Source organism: Chiroxiphia lanceolata, chromosome 16 (genome assembly GCF_009829145.1).
Source record: "Chiroxiphia lanceolata isolate bChiLan1 chromosome 16, bChiLan1.pri, whole genome shotgun sequence".
Taxonomy (NCBI): domain Eukaryota; kingdom Metazoa; phylum Chordata; class Aves; order Passeriformes; family Pipridae; genus Chiroxiphia; species Chiroxiphia lanceolata.
Window position 1 is genome coordinate 14,667,199 of NC_045652.1, and position 24,548 is coordinate 14,691,746.

Genomic DNA, 24,548 nt, shown 5'->3' on the forward strand with positions numbered 1-24,548 from the left:
TCAGTTGCTGGAGTGTTTTGCCACCTGTAAAGGCTCCCCCAGTCTGAGCCAGAAGCACTTTGGTCTGTAGTGAAGAGCTGTAAAGGCGTGGATCAAGAGAGGCTCAAATTCCATGTGAGCAGCATCTCCTCACAGGTGTTCTGGCCAGAACAGCTTTCTCCTCCTTCCAGCACACCATGCTCACTAGTATCATCCTGTAATTCTAGAATCAGGCCTAACTCACATCATCAGGTTTATGCATTTTAGAAGGAAATTAAATCTTGCTTAAGAACTTCAACAACACTCTCAGTTTCCTGATGCAATAAAGGCCCTACTCCCAAAAATCCCTGGGATTTAGCTGATTTGCAGAGCCACAACTTGCCCTACCTTTCCCTGCCTCAAGAATTATTCTCCTCCTCTTCTAAAATGCACCAAAAAAAAAAAAAAAGTTATTCTCTCCAAATTGCACCATTTGTGCAATTTTACCCCACGTGTCTCTATTCACAGTTTCACTCATGTACAAATTCCTCTCTCCTCAGAGGTGTTTATGAAAACCTCTCCAAGCAAAAAGATGACAAACCCAACAGAAACAGAGAAACCAAATGATCTGGGAGAATCCTACCTGAAAAATAGCTATCCAGGCATATCCAATGTTATCAAAATTGATAGCTCCGTTGTGCGGGTTCACGTCCCCCGCCATGCACACGTTGTAATACTGGTTCCAGTTTATGCAGGAATTCCTGCTGCTGGAGTCGGGGTGGTACAAACTGGGGGTGTAGGAGTCCATGCTCAAGGTGCACTCCACCTTGTACTCCTTCCTGTTTGGGATGTTGGAGCACTTCTGCATCCCGTTCTCCCGGTGCGACGAGCAGATGAAGGGGTTCTCCTCCGCCTCGTCCGTGCGGTAGTAGGGGTGCAGGAAGGTCAGGTTGTAGGTCCTGGAGGGGGAAGAAAGGGAGAAATGAGAGGGAGTGATTCATCCCTTGTTTCAGCAGCAGCAAAAGGTGCTGTTTTCTGTCCCTGGCTTGGGTGGGTTCTCTCTCCTTTGCCCCTCAGCCCCACCAGACTGGGGACAGCAAGTCCCAGATGAGATGAAGCCGTGTGAGGACACTGAGGGCACTTGGGGTGTTCAGCTGGAGAAGAGGAGGCTGAGGGGAAACCTCATTGCAGGTACAGCTTCCTGGGCAGGGGCAGAGGAGGGGCAGGGACTGAGCTCTGCTCTGGGGGGACCAGGGACAGCAGCCAGGGAAGGGCTGGAGCTGTGTCAGGGCAGGGTCAGGTTGGATCTCAGGAAAAGGTTCTTCCCCCAGAGGGTGGTTGGGCACTGCCCAGGCTCCCCAGGGCAGTGGGCACAGCCCCAAGGCTGCCAGAGCTCCAGGAGGGTTTGGATGATCCTCTGGGGCACAGGGGGTGACTCTTGGGAATGGTTCTGTGCAGGGCTGAGGGTTGGACTGGATGATCCTTGTGGGTCTCTTCCAGCCCAGCACGTCCTGTGATTCTGTGAGATACCAGCCCCTAAAATCATCTACAAAGCCTTTTCCATCCTGTAAGGCACCAGTGATCTTCCACTTAAAGATCAACCTGAGTTTCCCCACCCAAACAGGGCAGTTGAAAGTGTGAAACGAGAGGGTTCAGACAGAAGATCCCGGCAGCACTTCCCAAAAATCTCAGGAAGTTTTTGTTTGCATGTAAGGATTTTAAGGTAACTCTTCTGATGCTCAGAACAACTGATGGCAAAGCAGCTTTCCAACAAATGTGCCCCTCAGCATGTCTCTGATGAGGGAGCTGAACTTCCACAAGGAGAGACCCAGCCCCAGGCCACCCTGAATTCCTTCTGCACTTCCATAAGAAAAGGAAGACACATTAAAGGGAACCATGTGCCTCCTGCATCTCTGATTTAATTGGCTTGGATAAAGTTTATGGCTCTGTTACAGCCCAGATAAGCAAGTGCTGTCACTGCAGCATGGCAGGGATGTGGCTTTGCCCAAGTGCTGCCCCAGATCAGGGACCAGGCAGAGCCCAGGACTTTTCCTGCTGTTTGCTCAGCATTAGTGAGAGCCAGCAGCACTCCCTGCTGAAGCACTGCTCAAAATGGGAAGGTGCATTGCCCTAGAGCTGACTTTATCCACTGCTTTATCCACTTTTCAGAGCTGCAGGGATCTCAGATGCCCCATAATCATCGGGAGATAAGGGAAAGGCACCACACAAATTACCCAACCAAGCAAGATGTGGGGAGAAGATAAACAGGTAATTCTTCAAGACAGGACAGCTCTATTTTTATCTGTTTCTGAATGCACCTTTCTATTGAATAAATTCAGCTCTAACTGGTGCCAAACCAGTGTTATTCCATAAAACTGTTTGAAACTGCTCCCCAAAACCCTTGAGTCAAGCAGGAGTCACTCAGTGATAAGCAGAGAACAATTGCTGCAGGGCAGAGCTGAGGGGAAATCAGCCCTGAGCAACTTTCCTGGGGAATTTGGTTCTCTTCCATCAATGAATTACTTGAGATGGGTGTTGAGAGTTAATCCAGCCTCGGGAATAGGCAAGAGGAACAAATTGGGCATTGCTGGCTGGGATTGTGTTCACTCACTATTCCCCTCCCACTGCACAGCGTTCCCACACCTCCAGACAAAGCTGTAACATCACCCTCCCTGTTTCTACGCCTGAGATTTCAACTTCAAAGATGTTTTTCTTCCAGAACTGCCTGAAAGCCTTTCCTTCCCCTCCCACCAAATGGTCTCACATGAAGACATTTCCACATAAACCGAGACACTTCCATATAAACCGAGCTGAAGATCAGGCTGGGAGCTCCACAGGACAGTGTTTGCTGGGAGATCAGATACTACAAGCACCAGTTTGTCACACAGAGGGAGGTAACACAGAGGCTTGTGAAGGATTAAAACACACTGGAATTCAGGGGTGGGGGAAGCTCCATTCGGTTCTGCTGCTGCCTGATTGATTTTATCCTCCCTTTCCTCTGCCTTCCTCATTTTTGCAACTGCCCCCCAAATAATTCATAAACTAAAACTTTCCCTATGACAGGCTAAAATCAGTCATGTGTGGGGCTACTTTCTGCCCAGCCCTTTTCAAGCCCTTCCCTCTTCCCTGAGCATAGACACACCAAGATCCTTCCCCATCTGCCTGGGGAGGATCCACACCCAGGAGATGCTCCACCACCACCAACAGGTGAAGAGGGGACGGGACACATCAACTGACAGCAAACATGGCAAATTGAAGACCTTTTCTTAGCTCTGCTGCTGGAAAACCTTTCTGGCAAAACCAAAAAGGGGAAAGGAGGAAGGAGAGCAAGAATGAGAAACAGGAGTGATGTGGAATGAGGGAATCCCCAATATCCACAAAATAAATGAGTTCTCTCTGCCAAGACTCTCCACCTCCACATGCAGGAAGGGTCAGCCTGACCTCCCTGTTACTTGCCAATGGGTAGGGTGCAAATAACTTATTAATGCTAATGAATCCATTAATGACAAGGCTCTGGTGCTCTGGGGAAAAGACAGAAGAAATGAAGCTCCAGAATGGATTTGTTATCACATTAGAGAGGATTAACACCCCTTTCCCAGCCAGCTGCCCTCTGCACATCTTCCTCTGCAGCTTTGCAATGGATTCATCTTCCTCTGTTCCTGAGCATGTTCATGTGGAGGAGAAACAACAGCGGGGCAGGAAAGTCCATTCTCTCCACACCAAAGGAATTATTCTCTGTTCCATCTGCCCTCAATCACAGTTTTCCCACCCCAACCATCCCATGCAGGACATTACAACCACTGGAGTCTGGTGTATGTGTGCTGAGCACAATCCTGCTCCAGCTTTCTGAGGAGCAGAGGAGGAAAGGGAAAAGGTGGAAGAAACTCAGCACCAAGCAGGATTTGTTCCCTGCAGGTAGAAGCTGTTCTCTGAGGAAATCCTGCTGCCAACCAGCACTGCAGCACAGAGCAAAGCCAGGAGGAGCAATTAAGCCCCTTTCAGACAAACTGAGCTGCCTGTGCCTCCTCCCAGCTCTGCACCAGCCCAGGAGCCAAAGGCAGAGCAATACTGAGCAGGCTGGAGTTAACTCAGATTGAGGAGCTCACATCAGAACTGTCCTGCAGCACCAGAGACATACAGAGCACTTCACAGCCCTCTCCCCTCTCCTGCTTCCAACCCACTGAGTTCCTTGAAAGGCTCCAGGACTGGAAAACGCTGCTCTGCAGAACAACACAACCCCAGCAGCAACTGCCCAGACGAGCTGGGGGTGACCCAGTTCCTCCCTTTACAGAGCCCAGCTCAGGAGGGAGCCAGAGGGGCTGTGTGGGACACACACATCCCAGAGATCTTACACAGAAACTGCTGGCTCTGCTCACCCTTCCCACACAGGCAGAACGAGTTCCTCTTTCACACCAGACCAACCGAAAAGTCCTCGTGGAATTCCCCCTCCAGCTCCCACTGCCCTCACTCACGGACAGCACAGACCATCCTGGCACTGCTATTCCAAGCAGTTGTCCCAGGGAGCTCCCCAGGGCTTGAAGAGGTGTTTGAGCCACCAGAGACCTCCAAAACATCCCTCTGATCTCCAGGGCAGGGTGGGGAGCGGCAGATTCTTCCACGTCCCAAACACAAGGGACACACATCATTTTTTGCCACCCCACTACTGCAACAGCCCACTGACTGCTTGCAATTCCTTCAAAGTCACTACTGGGAGTCCTTAAACAATCTCCAGGACATTGCAATTCTCTAGGATATTCCAATTCTCCAGAAGAGAAAGGAGATATTTCCAGTGCAGCTCAAAGGAGCCCCCAGACTTCTATCAGAATGTGCTGCATTTAAAAAGAGTTGCTTTAACTTGAAGCAGCCAACTTTCAGGGGGGGATGGAGAAGGTTTCCACAGGAAGAATAATGATGGAAAAAATCAAAGTCACTTCTTCCACCTGATGCCTCCAGTGAAGCTGAAGGCCCAGAAAGCTGCTGGCAGTGAGGGTGCAGGGCAGTAAGGAGCTGTATTTGAAGCACTGAGCTTGTTTAAACTTTGTTTACTCCAGAAAATTTGGGGTTATGGCCCTTCCTTGCCTGGTCCCTGGACTGTGTTCAGGTGTTCACCCTCAGTTCAAAGCAGTTGAGGCTGGAACTGGGTGGTCTTTTAATGTCCCTTCCAACCCCAACCATTCCACGATCCTATGATCTGTGCAACAGCAGGAAGGTGTAACCCTGAAGTGCTTTCCAGGTCACTCCCTGCCTTTTTTCCCCTTTACAACTTGCTGTTGGGATGTTCAAGACCGGAGCAGGGGTGAACCATATCCTGATGCCTGGAACTATGGATTCAGGAGAACGAGAGTCAGAAGTGACAAAAAAGATCTATTCCATTTGTATTCTCCAAAACTTCCACACCAAGCTCCAAAAAACCTGGGATAGCTTCTAGCAGGAAATAGAGGGATTGGATCATTACAGGTCTAAAGTTAAGGCAGGAAAAAGCCCAAAACAGCAGCACCAGTCTGGGTGATGGCACCAGAGCACCCCACACGTGTCCCACTGACCCTGGCACCAGCAGGGCTGGAGGAGCCCTTCCTGCAAAACTCCTCAACCTCCTTTGTCCAAATGGCTCTGGAATGCTGGAACTTCAATCACGACATCCCAGAGCACGTGGCATGAAGCAACAGGACCTGTGCAGAGCCACCCAAATCCCCCACTACCTGCTGCTGGAGGGACCCAGGGAGCACCTCAGAGCTGTGGTGAAGGGGAGGAGGAGAAGATTCCTCATAAACCTCCTCGGGAAGGAGCTCCCAAGGCTCAGCCCAGAGCCCGACTCTGCATCCCCTGACTGGGAGCAAGACCCTGATAAGAAAATCCTGGGCTGCCTTTGATGCTGCTAATGGCCATTACATAACTGCCTGCTTAATATCTCTACTTAGCAAACGTTTTCCCCCGTGGTTCATTTTTAAAAGCTCCACTTTGCAGAAAATCACACGGCGTTTAAAAACCCGGGCAAGGAGATGAGAGGGACTCGACAGGGCTAATTACAGCTCGCACCAGCCCACCCAAGCAGAGCTCTGACACCACAATTTGGACTTTTAAGTGACAGCTCAGAGGTTCCTCTGAGCCTGGAGGGTCTTGGTGACCAGCAAATACCAGCTGGGGGTGCAGGAGAGAGTTTGGAGCATCAAGGTGTTGGAGTGGGAACACACACTCATGGCTGGCTTGTTGATTTTCCGCCTTTCAGCATCTCTGGTGGGAGAAACAAGGGCCACCAGAGCTGGTCTGCAGGACAGGGAAAGGCCTGGAGAGCTGAGAGCCACAGGACTGAGCAGTGAGAGGCAGGAGCAGGACCTGGGGTAGAGCTCAGGGACGATCTCTGCTTGTCTTCCAGACAATACGAGTTGTAGACAGCAGATGATTACACACAGATGTAATTACAGGCTCCATCTCCTCTTACAGAGTTAGAGCTGCCCTAAATAGCTGGTCTCAGGCATTTCCTCACCTCTGAGCCACTGGCATCCTCAGCAGTCTCTGACAGGAGCCCTGTTCCATGGGAGCTGGAAGGCTGCACTTTGTTTTCCTCTGTTCATTGTGCTGGTGGGTTTGAAGGTGTCCTGACACCCCTGAGGGAGCAGGGGCAGAACAGCCCAGGCTCAGTGTCCTGCTGAGGGAGCAGCAAGAGCCGGGGTGTCCCATGGCATGGGATGAGCCAGGAGCCATCCCGGTGCCAGCAGCACCTCCCTGGACAGGCTCTGAACACAGCAGGGCTGGCACCAGCGCCCAGGGAAAGCCCCAGACATGGCAAATGATGATCCAGACCCAGGACTCTTCCAGGGAGCTCAGGCAGGAGCCAAAGGCATCAAGAACAAAAAGCTGGAGAGAAGCACAGCACCAGCACAGCCTAAACCAGGACTAAGAGCCATGGGCTGGGCTTAAATAGAGCTGCTGGGCCAGGGGCAGGGTGTGGGTGGGGGACCCAGGTGAGGCTCCCCAGGGCAATGAAGGCTTAGGAGCACCCTCACACCTGGCAGGGATGTTGGGTCCACACAGCTGCCAAGTCTGGAAGAACCAAATCTAAAGTTTGCTTCGTTAAGGTTGGACTTGGTGATCTTGGAGGCCTTTTCCAACCTTAATTATTCCATAACTCTATCAAAAAGAGCGGGTGCTGCCCATCCCCAATGCCTGTCCCACACTGAGAGCCCTGTACAAATGCTTTTAATGCCTTTCACATCAAGCTTCTTATCTTAACACACCTACAGAGACGTATCTGTGTGTTCCAGCAGCATCTCCCACCTCCCAACCCCCTGCCAGGGACTGGGGTGTGCTCAGTGACCCCCCAGACCTGAACCACTCGGAGAAGCGGCAATTCCAGGAGAGCTGTAATCCTTCTGCTTGATCTAAATCCTTAGAATTCCCAGAGTCAGGGCTCTCAGCTTCCTCAGGCAGAGATAATCCCAACCACCACCACCCTTGTCCTTCAGGTGCAACTCCAACCCCTCAGGAACTTGCTGACAAGGGGATTTTTTTTGTCAGACAAAAAGTTCCTGCTTGGAGCTGCCAAGCGCTGGGATTTCTCCAGCAGGAGAGAGGAAGGAAGAGAAAAGGAGAGAGTTTTGTTTCCTTTGCTGTACTTACATTGCAAAATTCCTGTCTAGGAAACACCTGTTCCTCAGCAGCCCTGCCCAGAGCTGGACACCCACAATCCCAAAGATGAAGAAGACAAAGAAGCACAAGAGGAGGACGTTGCCTAACATAGGCAGAGTATCCAACAGCAGGGTGACCAGGATTCTCATACCTGTGGGCAGAAGGAAAAGAAAAATGGATTAGAAGAGCCCTTAATGGGAAAAAACCACCATTCCCAGCTTGGTTGTGCAGCCAGTGCATCCTGGGGAGAAAAACTGGGATGTTGATATTTTTCCCTAAACCTTTAAGGCTGAAAAGGAAGGTAAAGAGTGCAAAAGGCCCAGCAGGAAATGGGAACAAACAGCACATCTCCAAAGGGTGGGATTTTCAGATGTTTCAGCAGCACTCAACGACACACAAACATGGGCAGAGCTGCCAGACAGCTTTTCCTGGGGAAACACCCCCAGGAACCATCAGCCTCTGGAGAAACTGTCAAAATATGTATTTATAAACATATCAAACATCTCTCCTGAGTCACACAAGTTGTTGTTCCCTAAGCAACACAGAGCCTGGTGTGGGAGGATCACAAGGCCTCTGGTGTGGGCAAGTCCTCTCCCATGGAGTTCCTCCTCTTCCTCCTCTCCTTGCTGGCCACAGGACTGGAAAACATGGAACATTTTGACTTTTTTGAGGGTGGAAAGCAGGATATAAATGTTTCTTCCTCCAAGGAAAGCTCTGCTCCCTTTCCCTCCTCCTGTGCAGGCTGTAGGGGAATCTTCCCATCGGTCCCACACCCCTCCATGAACCTTTGGTCTCCCCCAGCACCTCTGCTACCAGGGAAATGATGACTTCCAGGCAAGATACTCATTCCACCTTGAATATTCCAACTCGAGGAATGAGTGAACCTTACAGAGCCTCAGCAAACCCTGGCATCTTCCAGCATTGACTGGGCAAGGAGGCAGGGATGGGGTTGGCACCTGGGGGCTGCCCTGCCTCACACATCAGGGCACCTTCAAACTCAAGGATAAAGCAGGAATAAAAAGGGAATAACAGCTCAGCAGTTCCATGGAGGTCAAAGGAGCCTCTGAGACAGCAACCAGCTATCAATGGAAAGAGCAGGAGACAAAGGCAAATGCTACCTTGTGGAAAAGAAAAAAGCAGGAAGCTGAGCTGAGCGTCGGGGTCCCGGCACTCCACAGGGAGCAGGGCTCAAGTTCATGGCACTGGGAATCAATATGGCTGCTGGTGGGGATTTTATCCCACTAAAATTCTCCTCTGCAAACACCTTTGCCTGCCTGTCTTCGTGGAGCCTTTTCTCCCTCCCTATTCCCTGGTAGGATGCTGCTCTCCATCGGTCATCCCGTGGGAATGGAGAGTGGCACTGACACGGAGTCTTCCTTTCCCCATCAGATTCCACCCTGGCCTCTCCCAAGCCATGCCCGACGCCTCTCCTGCTGATTCCACCACGCTGGGCTGCAGCCCTGTAGAGGTCAGGGATGAGGAGGGTCTCCAGGAGAGACAAACCTGTCCATCCCAGCCCTTCCCAGGCAGTGCTGGCAGGAGCTGGAATCCCGTCCTGCCGCTTCATCCCGCGCGAGCCAGTGGAAATCCAAGGCAGCCAAGCGGGGCTGGAGTTGCCACCACCCTGTCAGCACAGCACGAGGGGATGGACCAGCCTGGCCAAGAAGTCTGTGCTCATAAATAATTAGGTGTGAGGAACGACCTCTGCACCCAGGGCAGGAGCCTCCCAAGGTCTCCGTGCCCAGCTGTGCCTTGGCTCTGGCACAGCTTCCCGCAGCTGGCACCGGATGCCTCTTCAGAGGAGGCACAGTCCTGGCGCCCAGCCCTGTGCCAGCCACCCTCCAAACCCCGTCCCAGTGCTGCCCTGGTGTCAGTGCCACCCTGCAGGGAAGGGACGTGGCAAATTCCATCCCTTGGAAACACAGGGAACAGCACTGAGTACAGGGAAAGCCAGAACTGGAGGCAAAGGGGGGGGTGATTTCCTAATGTTTGATTCCCAACTTGTGCTGTGATCATATGCCCAGCCCTGTGCCAGCCACTCTCCAAACCCTGTCCTGTGCTGCCCCGGTGCCAGTGCCACCCTGCAGGGAAGGGACGTGGCAAATTCCATGCCCTGGAAGCACAGGGAACAGCGCCAGCCTCGGCTCCAAGCACAGGGAAAGCCAGAGCTGGAGGCAAAGGGGGGGAGTTGATTCCTAGTGTTTATTCCCAACTTTTGTTGTCATTGAAGCCCCCTGGGAGCACATCCCATTGCACAGCCCTGCAGGCTTTCCTTGTAAATCTATCTTTGGAAAAGCAGAAAAGACTCACTTAATTCCCACTGGAAAGACAATGCTGGGCTTTTCTTTTTTTTCCCCCTCACTCTCACTAATATCCTTGCTCTTTTTTTTATCCAAAAATGGTTAAAATTTATCTCCCTGTGCCAGACAACTTTTTTCTGCTCAGCTACTTTTGGTATTTTGGGTTGTTTCGTGGCACCATTCTCGGGATTGAATCCATCTGTTCCTCATCCGCTCAGGGTGCTCCGGCCTCTCAGGGAATGTCAAGTGTGCCATGGGAAAGGAGCACAAGCATCACTTAGGCTGAAACAAGGCTCAGGATTCCTTTTCATTCCCATTCCATGTGATGCCTGGTTGAAACCACACAGTAGAAAAATAAAAATAAAGCACTGAAATGGATTTGAAAAAAACCTCAGTGACCACTGCTAAAAAAAAATCCCGACCTGCAGCCCCTGCCAAAGATATAAATTGCAGGAATTCTATTTTTCTAGTCATTTTCAAGGAATAATTTCTAATAGAGATGATGTTTTTGTTGGCTGGGGTCCTTCTTTCTTTTCTTACCAAACAGAATCGAAATGAAATAATCCTGTGGGTGACTTTATTGTGCCTGGAAGTGAAGAGCTAACAGTGCTGGCTGCATCCCAGGAAAGCACCCAGGAATGGCAGGGATAAATCTCCAGGGGAGTTCTCCAGGGTCCCTGCTTCCCTGGGTGGTGACTGACCACCAGGCTCGTCTCTCCTGACTCAGCTGGAATTTGTTGTGCTCCATGTCCTTGGGTGTCTGCCCCTGAGGCCAAAATTCTGCTCCCGGTGCTGGGAATGGCATGGATGGTGCTGACCAGGAGCTGCTGCCACACCACTGGCTGGGATGTGCTGGATATCCAAGGTAATCCCTTGACTAAGCTGCAGATCCTCATGGATGAAAGACTGAAAGTGTAACTCTTTTATCACCAGAAACAGCAAAAATACAATAAAATAGAGGGATGTCACCACCCATTCCATGCAGATCCGGGATTGTATCAGCCTGAAACAGTAAAATTCCCAGTGTTCAGAGGGGATGGAGTTGGTGGCTCTTAAACAAGTGAAGGCTGTGATGATCCTCCCTCCAGGAACAGAGGTATTTCCAAGAACACTAATCCTGCCCTGGCACTGGTTCAGGACACTGGTGGTGGTGTGAGCCCAGCCCAGCTGCTCATCAAACCAGGCAACTCCTCCCCAAACCTGGGCTGAGCTCGCTGGATTGAATCTCAGGGAATATTAATAAAATAATGGAATATTTTCTATCACCTGTCTTTTGAAAAAAAAAAAAAAACCAAACCAAAACCAAAAATCCCATGGGAAGTGCAGCAGAAAGAGCCTGAAAGGCTCAGTTCAAAGCTTCACAATCAGGGTCCTAAGGAAGCAAAATCACGAGCTTTTGGCCACAGATCCAAATTTCACCTGAACTTGGAGGCATTTGGATTAACAGGCGTGTAAACCCTCCAAACCCCAGCTGGAGACTCCCACTGTTCCATGGGAGGGTTTCATGGACTTAGAGAACTTTCAGAGGGAGCCTGATCCTCACCTCAGCCTGGAGCCTCCGAGCCGAGCACGTGCCACGTCCCTCTGCTCCAGCCACGGAGCCACCGGGCTCCAAATCCCAGAGGGAAACTTCGTGTTGTGCTTTGGGGCAGCTCTGAAACCCTGGTGACAAAACCTCCCCAGGAAAACAAAAGCTCCAGAGGGGGTTTCGTGGTCCCTTTCAGCCCCTTTTTGTCTTGTTTTGAACTGACGACGTCACGGCCGAAGTCACGGATTTGAGCTGATTTTTCTTTTTTTTCTCCCCTCAAGAAAAATCCTGTAGAATTGAGAGTTCAGAGGGAAACTTCAAAGACTCCTGTGAGTAAACATCCATCTGTTCCCTCACATGTTCCTCTGGAACCGAAACCCTTCTGGGGGAGGTTGTTTTGCTGTCCCTGGAAGTGCCGACATGACGGGCAATTAATCCAGGCAGGATGTGGGGCTGTGCCATTCAGAAGCGCTTTCAAGAAGAACAGGAAATGCAGGAAATGTCCTTTTCTTTTTTTTTGTTTTGCAAGGGACCTGTATGATTTCCATACAATCCTGCTGCATTTTGATTGGAGTGAAATTTGGCTGCAAGCTGATGGGAGCTCCACGAAACGAGCACCTTGCAAAGGGTTGCTCAGCGGTGGCCGATTCCGGCAGGAAATTATTTCAACTTGTTGGGTCGTCTTTCAAATTGGGTTTAGAAGACAAGCAGCTGAAGCCACTTGAAAATGGATTTAGGGGCCACTTGAACTTCCTATCGTGCATGAACCCAATTTTGTTCTACATGACAGCAAATTTTAGCAGCACACAGAGGCTCCTGCTCTGCTAATCCTGAACACGGAGCCACGGAAAGACCTCAAACTGCTGAGTAGGGAAAATGAACCCACCAGGGCAAGAAGATTCTTCTTAGAACTGACCTCTCCCCTTCCTTTATAGGAACTTTATTTAGTTTACACAAGGAGCAGGGGGTTATTTGCCTCAGAGAAGTCATGAAAACGCTGGAAAGCAGCCACAAAAATTTGGGCCCCGGGTATAAAATCTATCCCCTTGCCCTTTGCTAACACTAATAATGGCAATAAACGATCTCTAAAAATTAAAATCAATGAATTTGGTCTCGGCAGCAGGAGAGCAGACTACTAATACAAGCCTTAGCCCACACAGAGCCAGCTGGGACGGCTTTAGCCCCCCTGGTTTTCCAGTTTTCCCAGGGGGACGAGCCTGGCAGAGCCCGGGCTGTGCCTGCCCAGCCTGGCAGTGGTGCCAAGGGAGGGGTCACTTACTTGGGACCCTGTTGATGGCTCGCAGTGGCCGCAGGACCCGGACGGTGCGGATGGCGGACAGGCTGACGTTGTGTCCATCCAGGGAATACTCCATCATGCTGTGGGGAGAGAGGAGAGGAGCAGTCAGGGTCAGGGCATGCCAGGGCACTGGGAATGGGGCTGCCTGGAATTCTTGCTGCCTGCAAGCCCAGCATTGCAAATCCACCCACTCTGAGTTCGTGGCTCTTCCCAGGCATTGGTGGATGCAATTCCTGCACCCTGTGCCTGGAAGTGTTCCAGGCCAGCTGGACGGGGCTTGGAGCAACCTGGGCTAGTGGAAAGTGTCCCTGCCTATGCAGGGGGGTGGAAGGAGATGATCCTTAAAGGTCCCTTCCAACCCTTACTGCAGGCATAGGTAACACATTGGAAAGCAGGATGTGCCTTCCAGTATCTGAAGGGATACAAGGAGGCTGGAGAGGGACTGTCCATCAGGAACTGCAGTGACAGGACAAGGGGTTCAAACTGAAAGAAGAGAAATTTCAGTTCAATATACAGAGGAAATTGTTCCCTGTGAGGGTGGTGAGGCCCTGGCACAGGTTGCCCAGAGAAGTTGTGGCTGCCCCATCCCTGCAAGTGTCCAAGGCCAGGCTGGACGGGGCTGGAGCAACCTAGTGGAAGGTGTCCCTGCCCATGGCAGGGGGTTGGAATGAGATGATCTTTAAGGTCCCTTCCCACCCAAACCATTCCATGATTCCATGACTTGGCATGACAAGGACCTGCAAAGTCAGGGCCACAGAACTCAGGACAGAGGGGGAGCCCCCAAATATCTGCTCCCTGATTCTCTCCTCTTCCAGCAGCTTATTTTACTCCAGTGGCACATCCACAGCCTTCCTGGGGAGGTGACTGCAGCTCCAAGCAGCTCCAAGGCAGTAACATGTTCCTGCCACATCCCCCCCACCAGCACTCCACAGTATTTACACACCAGCTCATCTCCCCCACCACGACAAAAACCGAACATCCCAGCTCACAAACAACGTTGGAGCAGTTTGATTTCCATTTGATTATTAAAGGACCATTTTCTTTTTCATGCTTCATCTCCATTTCCCATAAACATTTCTCTTCCAGGCTGGGAAGGACGTTAAGTGAAGTCAGTTTTCTTGCTCTTTTATAGCAATGAGTGGCAAATGTGTGCAGTGTTGTTTTTTTAATGGGGTTATGGCTAGTTAGCATGGCTGTAATTACAATTTATGAGTCTGACTACAGGGAAACACTTGTAAATATGTCACAAATCTCTCACCACGCCTGTTCAAATAACAGAACAGCATCAAAAGCAACCCTGTGAGTGAGCTGTTGGATCCCGTGGAGAAAGAGCTTTTGTTTTGGTTTCTTTTAAATAAACAAACAGATATGGAAGGACAGAGGCAAATGAGAGCTGAACTGCTGCAGCCAGGCCCTGCAGAAGCTTCAGATTTTCCACAGAAGCCTCCTGCAGCCAGGATGGACCAAAATCCTTATGTGCCATCAGGAAGCAACAGCTGAGTGGATTTTGGGCACAGGCAGAAGAGGTTTGGTTTTGGGCCAGCTCATCACTGCCCATGTGCCCATGCTCTGCACTGCTGGAGCCTTGCACTTTGTACTTGAAGCCTTGCCCTGCTCCACACCATTTAATTAGGAGTATCTGGATGTTCTGATGTTTGCTTTTCTTCTGGCTTTGTCCTGGAGCTCTTTGGTGTCACACTGAGGTGAGTTTGCCCCATTCTCCCCACCTTGCTCTGCAGAGTCTCTGATGATTTTGAGCTGTTTTCAGTGATAACCTTCCAGAGACTTTTTTTTTTCCTGGATTAGTTAGGGAGTCTTCAAAAATCCAACCCACCTTCCAGCCTGTATGTAGGAGCTGAGCCAAATCTGATGAACAGGACCCGCTGAGGACACAGGCTGACGGCTGCACTCGCTGATCTTAGAGGTCCCTTCCAACCTTAATCATTCCATTACTCTAAAAGCTTCAAACCAGGCTTTAAATCTCCCGTGTGTTTGTGAAGCTGGAGCAGAGCACTGGGAACCAGCCCAGTGCCCCATGAAGGACCACACAGCGGGAAAACCATGGGAATGCCCGTTCACACCTGCACAGAGGGGTCTGGAGCCAGCACCAGGTGTTTGCTCACAACAGACCTTGCAGGAATAGGCAAAGTGTTGGTTAAAGTCCCCAAAATGAGCAGTGCCAGAGTCTGGATCTGTTCACTGCCCTGGCCCCAGGGCAGCACATTCCCAGTCTATCAGGTGGCTGAGTAAGTGGATTTGAGTGCAACTGATACAGCTTGTGAGCTCCTACAGCATGGAAAAGGAGCAGGAAATGCTCCAGTGGGAGCTGGGTTTGTACCACCATGTCCAAAATTAGCATGTTGAAGGGCCAGCTCCTGGAGCCTCACTTTAACTTGGCCCTTGGAGCTTCAGGGGAGCTGATAAAAGATGAATAATCCAGGATTTGCCCCAAGAAACAGACTTTCTGACCCTGAATCTTTGGATTTCCATGATATTCCCTTTAGGATCTGAAAGTAAGACTCAGGGGGATCTATAATACCCACTGAAGCCGGCCTGAAACACTTGATGGATTCCACACTGGACTTTCTACAAGCAGAGAAACGGTCAAAGGTTTCCTTGTCAAGGCCAAGTTCAGGGTCCTGTTCTCAGATCACAGCTGTAAACCAAGAATACCTTGGAAAAGTCCGACAGAAACCTGCTGGAGCTGGAAAATTCCGACAGGCTGGCACTTGGTCGGTGATTCCCTACAGCCTCTGGGCGCTGAAAAACAAGAGGCACGAGGTGTCTTCTGCCACCAGCAGCTCCCAACCCTTCAGCTGTCAAGTTAAAAGATGTCCAAAGCACATCACGGGAGCCTGCAACATCTCCAGGGAGTGGATGCACAAGAAAACCTCTCTGGTTTCAGCTCTTGTGAACAACATTCCTGATGCTGAGGAAACGCTTTCAACTTGGCTGCTGGACAGACGGAGCCGCTCCGAGCTCCCCTCGGCTTGAAATTTTCCAGGGCACATTTCTCAGGCGAGGAAAACATGAAAGGGCTTTCAGAGCTGGAACAAACTTCAGACACAATCTGTTGCTAGAGGCAGGAGACATGTTTATTTTGTAGTTTCCCTGCTCACCCTCTGCTCTCTTTGGTGTGTGGCTGGTGAGGCAAATCAGCTCCTTTGAGGAGACGGAACGGGACAAACAAAGCAGGCAGCTCTGCCTCTCACTTGTTTCCCTTCTTATCAGAAAAAGCCTCATAATAACTCCATCACATCCATCTGCTTGCTGGAAAAAGCAGCTCTTGTTATTCCAGTAGTGTGTTCCCTGCTAAAACCACCTCCAGTTTTAGGAGTAGACACTGGATCCAAGGGTGTTGGTGGGAGAGGTGAAGCCCAGACATTGCACAGCTCCTCCTTGTCCTCCATCAGTGTTACCAGCCAGCCCAGCTCCCAGTCCAGCCTCTCCTCTGAGAGATGGGAAGTACTATCCCAGGTATGGCTTGAATACACCGAAATCATCCGGACATAGCCCAGGATCAGCTGCAGAAGTGGTTATTCCTCTCCTCATCTCCAACCTGAGTAATGCCAGACCAACAGCAGGGCTTCCCTGTGGGGTCTCCTGGTGCTTCTGCTGCTTTCATCCTTCTGAAACACATTCCAGCCATGGAGGGTGGGGAAAAACCCAGGAAAACCACCCAACTGCTTCACTTTCCCCCTCATCCTGGGTGCTCCGAGAGCAAAGCTCCTGGTGCCAACCCCGCCTCTGAGGGCTCAGCCCTTCTGCCTCCCTGTGCTGTGTCATCCTCCTGGTTTTGGGATGACCTGTGTGATGACATGGATGACCCTCTGCTCACCCCTCAGGAGAGCCCACCCTGCACGTCCAGCGTGGGAAAACACCGTTGGTTATGGACGCCGGAATTCTGATCCCGAGTTCTCCCATCCACCACAGCCTCGCTCTTCCCTCCCCACTTAAACAGCAGCTTAAACACCGCAGCAGCTTTGGCAAGAAAAAAATCATTAACTGGTTCTTTTGCTGTCCCTGATGCTCCTTCCTGGGCTGGAACCACACACGGGTTCGAAGGAAGCTCCGCTCAGGAGAGCTCATGTTTTATTCAAACCGCTCAGGCCATTCCTAATTGTATTCCAGACAAATAACACGGAGCAAAACAAAACTCCATTACTGCAGTGGAGATGGTACATCACTAATGGAAGGGGAAAAATGTCCCAACATATTACAAGGATGTTCTAATTAACCCCAGGCTGGTCATTATAAACCCAGGAATTCAGAGCTAAGGCAGTAATTAAAGCATTATATCCCTTCCCAGGGGCTGCTAAGCAGGTAAGAGAGCCCAAGGTTTCTAAAGCCATTAATTTATTGGAAAAAAAGTTTTACACTTGCCAGGCTTTTAGTCCACTCAGTTATTCCCTGTGGGTGTGAGGGAACTGGTGTCAAAAGCAACAGGATCCTCCTTGTACCTGTTTGTTAACACATCCTGCAAAAACGAGCAGCTGTGGGAGATGGTTTTCAACTGCAAATCAAGAGGAGTTTACAGGAGGCATTTGCATGCACTTGTAATTTGGGTGAAAGTCTGGCCAGCTCCTTCCACTGGGATTTCAACTTTCTGAACCAGAATTTTGGGTTCAGTTCTCCTCGTTTAGCCAATTCCTGCCTCCCTCTGATGGTGTCCCAGCAGGAGCAGGGCTGAGCTGCTCTGGGCTTTTTGGTTTTTTTTGCCTGATATTCATAACCCACCACAAAAATGGGCGTGGTTACGAGGTGGGGTACGAAAAACAAGAATTATGAGACTTTGCCTTGGCTTGAGCCTTCACAAAACACGATGAAAACCAGCCAGGCCAACCTACAGGTTTGGCTTTTTGGGGTTTTCCTGCTTTTCCCCCGCGAAGAGCAAACCTCGCTGAGGTTTTTACTGACCCTGCCATCACGATGAAGAAGTCCAGGCGATTCCACGTGTCTCCAAGGTAACACTTCTGCCCGAAGATCCCCAGGGCCACCATCTTGATGACCATCTCCACCGCAAAGAAAGCGAAAATGAAGTCGTCGAAAGCCTGGAGAGCGGGACAAGACGGTCACAGTCAGTCCTGCTGCGCTCTGGACTCGGGCAGAGCACAGACCCCAGTGCTCCCACCACGTGGCCACTCCATGGACAGGCTGGTGAAGCACTGCCACCAAAGTGCCACCTCCCAACTCCAAAATAAAACCTGCTGCACCTCGTGGGTGGTGGCAACCCCTGAGTGTAGCTCCTGGGTCAGTCCAGTGCCTGGGAAGTGTCAGCAGCTCTTACTCACCTAGTGATAAATCTATATGGACATCACAGCCCCTCTGCTCTGGAGCCAGGCTGGGAGAGCTGGGGGGGGGTTTCAACTGGAGAAGAGAAGGCTCCAGGGAGACCTGAGAGCCCCTTCCAGGGCCTAAAGAGGCTCCAAGAGAGCTGGAGAGGGACTGTCAGCTTTACCAACCAACCTTTCCCTTAATAAACTCCACAGAAGTTTTGCTCCATTATTTCAGTTCATTTAATAACTGGCACCCAAAAGCCTCCATAAAGAAGTTCAGGCTTTTCCACCTCGTGTTGTGGCTTCCACTCCCTCCTGCAAGCTGGGACAGGGGGAGGGATAATGGTGGTTTTACTCACAGCCCTTTTCTACCCGAAAACCTGTCAGGAAGTCCCCATGACCAGGTTGGACGGGGTTTGGAGCAGCCTGGGATGGTGGAATGGTTCCCTGCCCATGGCAGGGGGTGGGAAGTGGATCTTAAAGGTCCCTTCCAACCCAAACCATTCTGGGATTCCATGAAGGATCTCGCTGGCTGGGACACTCAAAGGGAGGTAAAGCAGCAGATCCGTGTGGGATTCAAAGGAGCCGAGGACGTGGTAATCCCTGCCTGGGCTGATGTCATGCTTTGGGAACACGGCAGGTTGGTTCCCAGCCTGAGGAACGAGTTGCTGCAGGAAGCTCAGTGCCAAGGTGCAGCCCACACACCAGATGCTGCCGGGATGTGCTTCCAAACCCAATCCTGCGGGCAGATGGCAGCGAGGGCACTGCCAGGAGAGGGAGGAGAGACCAGCGGGATGCCGGGCATGGCCAACCAGGGGCTGGGATGCACCTCCCAAAGGTCACTTATCCCGGGACCTGGCAGTGCTGTGCTCCAGCTGGGGGGCTCTGCTGTGCAGGACACTGGGCACGGGCTCATCCCGGGCTTTGTTGTTCCTGAAGGAGGGAATGGAGTGGCAAAGTCCCCGGTGTCACATGGCACAGACCAGACTGCACAAATCCAAGGGGTGGAACTGATGGACTGCAAGGGAGAGACTCCCCATGGAACTGGCCATAGAATCCCAGAATGGTTTGGGTTTGAAGGGACTTCATTCAAAGATCACCTGGTTCCACCCCCCTGCCATGGGCACGGACACCTTCCACTAGCCCAGGTTGCTCCAAGCCCCGTCCAGCCTGGCCTTGGACACTTCCAGGGATGGGGCAGCCATGACTTTTGTAATTAAATAGTGTTTAACGACCCCAGTGGGAGCTGGCTGCCCACTTTTGAGCCCCCCTTCCCTTATTAAGTGTGCAGTGAAAGGATTTTGCTGGATCAAGTCCCAGTCAGCCTTTGGGTCTCCCCCAAGGCCACGGCAGCAGGTTTCCCTGGAGGTTTTGCCTGAGGAAGTGTGGTTTCTTGGGGAAACCATCTTGGGAAAGGCTTTCATGGCTGGACCTTGGGGAAAAGGGACAAGAGAGGGGTCCACCCTGCTCCACTCCACCCATGCCAGGCACACAGGGCAGGGTGGGATCCTCACCTCCAGGATGGTGCAGCGCTCCGACTGGCACTCCACATCCTCGCAGGGCTGGAACATGCCCAGGGTGACGCAGTTCAGCAGGATCACCAGCATGCTGACGTGCTCAAACCACCTGGGAGCAGGGTTAAGGACAGCACAGGCTTTGGGAGGGGGGAGCCCGAGGCAAAGAACACACCAAAAACCCTTCTCCCATCCAAAACCCTTCTCCCGGGACAACTTCCACCTCCAGATCTCCCAGTCTGAGCAGTGGATCACCCCAAATCTTTCCCTATTAAGGTAAAGAGAGCAAACAAAGGCACCACAACCACCAAGACCCAGCCTGTACACAATCCCTTGCTCCATCCAGTGAGGCCACTCTCCTTGTTTCCCTCTGGAGTCACGGGAATAGGGGCTCAGTGCAGGTTGTCTCCTTCCAACCTGGGTTGGACATCTCAAGGAGTTACAGATTCCCCTTTTGGGATCTACACCACGCCCAAGGATGACGGTAAAACAGAGCCAAGTTGGTAGGGCCAAGGATGGCAACATTTTGGGATCCAGGATGTAAACCAGGACCCACTAGTCCTCACCTAACAGTAACAGTATCCAAGTAGTAAGTGGTGATTTGCAGGAGTGCAAAATAGCCCCAGAGCTGCTGGTTCCTGCTGCTGGGAGGACTAATAAAAATCATTAAAAAAAAAAAATATTTGGGGGACTGAACAGGAGTTTCACAAATTGAGCATGAATGAGGGAACTGTTTTAGGAAAATAGTTGGAAACATCTGGGTATGAATAAACCTTTTTGCTTCCAAACACACACACATATGTGTGAGAGAAGCACACAGACATTGTCTTATTCCTGAGAATAGCAGTTCTGCTTTGGGAACCTGAACAAAAACCCCACCATGTTTATCCCTGCTGCTTTTAGAAGTATTTTATCAGTTCAGCACAAGATTTATTGCAGCGTAAGATTAAGTGCAGGGCTGCAGATCAAACTACTTTTGCACCCACTGTCATTTATCCAGATGAGAGGGAAAAAGAGAAACCAGCAGGGTCAGGTCTCACAGCTTCCCTAAAACCTGATCCCAACCCACTTCTTGTTTTAGAGAGGGATTCAATTTGAAAAGCCAGAGCTGGGAACACCTTGCTGGGAACCAGATATGTCAGGCTTGGAAACCCACTTGTCTGAAATGGAAATGCACTAAATAGGATAAAGAAATGGAATAAAACCCCAGGTGAGTGGAGCAGGAGGAGCTGGAGCAGGAGGAGCTCCTGGCCACAGCCCCAGGTAGTTGTGCCCCACTGAAATACTGATGTTGGTTTAGTTTCTCCCTCCCTTAAATGACTTTTTCCTCATCTTTAGGGGCTGTTTGGATCCCCTTCCCTCTTGCCTAACTAGAAACAGAGTGACAATCCTGTCCTACAGACAAAACAGCCCCAATAAGACCCAAAGCCCAACTATGGCCATATCCTACTCACAGTATTTGCATTGTCTGATGGGATCCATGTGAAACTCCCTATAAACAGGGCTCCTGTGCTATTCCCAGGGCTCCAATACCATTCCCAGAGAACCTGCAGTTGCATTCATTTTGCTTATTATACTTGTAGATATGTTTTTTTTTTCCTTTAAAGTAAAAAAAAGTAAGAGCATATGAATTTTGAACTGCTAAAAGGCTCTGCTGAGCTGCCCCAGACCTTTCTTTAGGTGCTCTGCTCATCAGATCTCAAAAAAACTTTATTCTTTTACCTTCTAAACAATCTAATTGTGGCTTTTTATGGTTAAAGAATCACCTGTATGAGGGGAATTGTCACTGGAGTTGAAATCAGAGCCCTGGTTCCTTAAAGACAGGCAGAGCCACTCCTGTCCCCCCACCCGTTTAACACCAAAGTTTCGTGTCTTTTAGGGTGGCAGAAGAGTTTGATTTTCCAAGAGAAAAGGAAAAGTTGGGCCACTGTGGTCACAGATGTTTAGAGGCTGCCAGTGCTGTCAGCAGGGTCAGGCACAGCCATGGGTGGGAAAAGAGACAAAAGCAAACCTGGGATGGAAAAGAGACAAAAGCAAACTTGGGATGGAAAAGAGACAAAAGCAAACTTGGGATGGAAAAGAGACAAAAGCAAACTTGGGATGGAAAAGAGACAAAAGCAAACTTGTGCTGCCTTTGAAGGAAAGGCTGAAAAGGTGGAAGAAAATCCACTGTAGGGAACAGTTTTGCTTTGGCTGGAGAACAGACTGGAGAAGGGAGCCCCTGCTCAGGGATTCAGTGTTTCTGGGGATGCTCCTGTCCTGTCATTCCCAATCCCTCCCCGAGGGGATGTGCTGGAGGGGTCTGAGCTGAGATGTCCCGTCCTGCTCAGCCCTTCCAACCCACCTTCTCCTCTTGCACCTCTGGCTCCCTCAAAGGCTTTAAGCTCCTGCCCTATTTATTTTCCCATCAGATTAATGACAGTGAAATCCCTAATTGGAAAGCAGGATTACCCCGAGGGCTCTGCCCTGACGGGACTAATCCTCCCTCCCGCCGGCGCTCAGACATCCAAGGGGATTTCAGTTCACTGCCCCTTCCTCACCCCAAAAGCTGGGACTGAACCCCTGAGTGGCTGCTTTTCCAGAGCTCCCCCAGAGCCATCCAGCCCCAAAGCAAACCCCTGGGCAGCAGGAGGTGATGCTTTTGGCAGGGTGGGATTACAGTTCCCAGCATCCTTCCCACAGAGCCTTGGCCAGTTTGGAGTGTCCCTCAAGGAAGAAAAGTCCCATTCTGGTTTAATGGGAAAACACCTAGAAGAGAAAACAGAAGAAAAGGTGACGAAAGTCCTCCAAGAGCAGCTCAACACCAGCTCAAACAGCAAGGATGTGGCTGGAGACAGAAGTCCCCTGGCACAGAAGCCTTGTGGATGTTCCCACACACCTCGTCCAGCTGTTTTACAACCAGGAGGTCATGGAAGGCGAGGGATGGTCCCACCAAACTCAGCCCCACGGGCTCTGCTCACAGCCCCTGCTGGCACCGGGATCCTCCCGGGAGGATCCCGCTCCTCCCTCCCCGGCAGATCCGCTAAAACCGTGACTCTGCAAAACTGGGAACTTCGGAGGAGTTACTATGGCAACCGCTGCTCTGGAGGCCACGGAAGCACCACCCAGTTTACCAGCAGCAACTTCCCAACTCGCTTGGAAAGGGAGAAGATGCCACGGGGAGATCCAGGTGAAGCTCTGGAGGCAGAGGGAACTGCAGAGGGGTCGCTCAACATCCCTCCCTCCGGCACAGATTCCAGGGAAACGACCTCTCAGGTGCAACTGGGGCAAGCTGAGATTCCCCAGATGCCCTTTGGGAAGGAGCTGGGGAGCAGCAGAGCCCCGAGGGGCTGCTCCTGGTTCCCAGCACTGCAACCGTGGGGTCAGCACCGGCCCTTGGACTAAAATTTAATCCTGAGTTTAACCCAGTGGCAGCACAGAAACCAGGCTCTGCCCCAAAATGCTGCTGTTAGTGCAGTGAATGATGCTGATGCTCTTCATCAGCTTTCCAAGGGGTTTTCCTGAAATCACCTCCTGGCAAAGACCAGTGGTTTGAGGATGGAGAGCTCTGGTTGCCAGAAGATGCCTCAGCACAGGCAAGACCTTTCCTTTCCTCTGCTGTACCAGTTTAGCTCTGGTGAGGCCCTGACTTGGTTTAAAAAGAGAGATGGGAATTCAAGGGTGTGTTGGAGGAATTTCACACATTTTAGTCAGCAAAACAAGGTGGAGAATTCCTGTTTCTAGAAGACTTTCAGATCATAAAATAGTGTGGCTTGGAAGAAACCTTCAAAAGTTCCTTTAAAGGAAGGAAGGAAGGGACACCTTCCACTATCCCAGGCTGCTCCAAGCCCTGTCCAACCTGGGATGAACACTTCCAGGGATGGGGCAGCCACAGCTTCTCTGGGCAACCTGTGCCAGGGCCTCCCCACCCTCAGTGTAAAATCCGTACACATCTATAAGGGGATTTTCTGATCTGCAGGTCAAAATCATTATTTAAAACTTAAAACTTCTCTTAAATAGAAAAATGAAAGGCAAGTGAACTGCCTGTCTTGTTGGAAAGGTCACTTCTCAACATCTCTTTTTAAATTGCCTCAGTACAGACCAGGCTGCCAGGCTTCAACCCTGGTCTGTGCCTCACTCCCTCCCCATCAGTCACCTCCCCACTCCAAATAAAGCCCAGAAATCTCCAGTGATGTGGGTCCAGGTCAGGCTCAGCCACCCCAGAACCCAGACAATGAGTTCAGCCACGCTGCTCCTCCCCATTCTCAGGCAGATAATCTCTCCCACCCCTCACTCGAATTCTGCAGATATTTCTGCAACAAACACAGCAAAAACTGCTGGGACTGTATTCCCACTGTGCCACAAACTCTATTGCTTTCATCCCATGCCTTGTAATGGCTCAGGTCCTTCAGAGAGATCAGCCACAGCTTCATTTAAAGTTTCCCAACCAACCCCAATCCCACCCCTGATTTCCAGGCTGGAGAAAGGCAGGAGCCACAGGACTCCCAGCAACGGAACCACGGCAAGACAAGCTCACAGTGCTCACTATTTTCACATAATCTTATTATTTTTAAGCCAGTCAGGGGATTTTGGAGCCTGAACCCATTATTTTAAAGGCTGGGATTTGGCAGGATCGTGGTTATTCCTCTTCTATCTGTACCTACTGCACACGGTGCTGAGGAAGAACCCAAAGCCAGGAAAGTCAAATTATAGTTACAAGGGGAACATATGTTTACAGAGGAAGCAGCTAACTGAAGTTTCAGTTTTTATAGTTTAAGATGTGACTAATGCACTAAATATACACACAGACACACACACATATACATATATATATATAAAAATATATATATATACACACACATATCTGAGAGAGACTGGGATTTTCAGAGCACTCAGGGGGGGACTCCATGGGCTGGGAGGGCTTTTCCTTAATCAGGGTCACCTGAAAGGTTTGGGTACCCATGGGAAGCTGCTCCAGAGCAGAAATATTGAATTAAAAGTACCAAGTGCCTGTTTTACCAGTATTTAGGTGCGTTGCCCAAATCCCAGCAAATTACAGCAATCACACTT

The 24,548-nt window shown here is 50.7% G+C and overlaps 1 protein-coding gene across 2 annotated transcripts in view; it reads right to left on the bottom strand.

Annotated features, from left to right (window-relative positions):
* The window catches only part of CACNA1H (calcium voltage-gated channel subunit alpha1 H), a 120,768-nt gene extending 98,307 nt beyond the window's left edge, over nucleotides 1–22,461 (bottom strand). For both annotated transcript variants that reach the window (XM_032703854.1, XM_032703853.1), the window contains exons 1-7: nucleotides 22,378–22,461; nucleotides 20,954–21,046; nucleotides 19,500–19,611; nucleotides 17,627–17,760; nucleotides 12,692–12,789; nucleotides 7,576–7,735; nucleotides 602–917 (exon numbers count right to left, since the gene is read on the bottom strand). In XM_032703854.1, the coding sequence (XP_032559745.1) occupies nucleotides 602–917; nucleotides 7,576–7,735; nucleotides 12,692–12,789; nucleotides 17,627–17,760; nucleotides 19,500–19,611; nucleotides 20,954–20,964 (831 nt within the window). In that variant the 5' untranslated portion in view covers nucleotides 20,965–21,046; nucleotides 22,378–22,461. The remainder of the gene's footprint in view (nucleotides 1–601; nucleotides 918–7,575; nucleotides 7,736–12,691; nucleotides 12,790–17,626; nucleotides 17,761–19,499; nucleotides 19,612–20,953; nucleotides 21,047–22,377) is intronic.
* Between the last annotated feature and the right edge of the window lie 2,087 nt (nucleotides 22,462–24,548).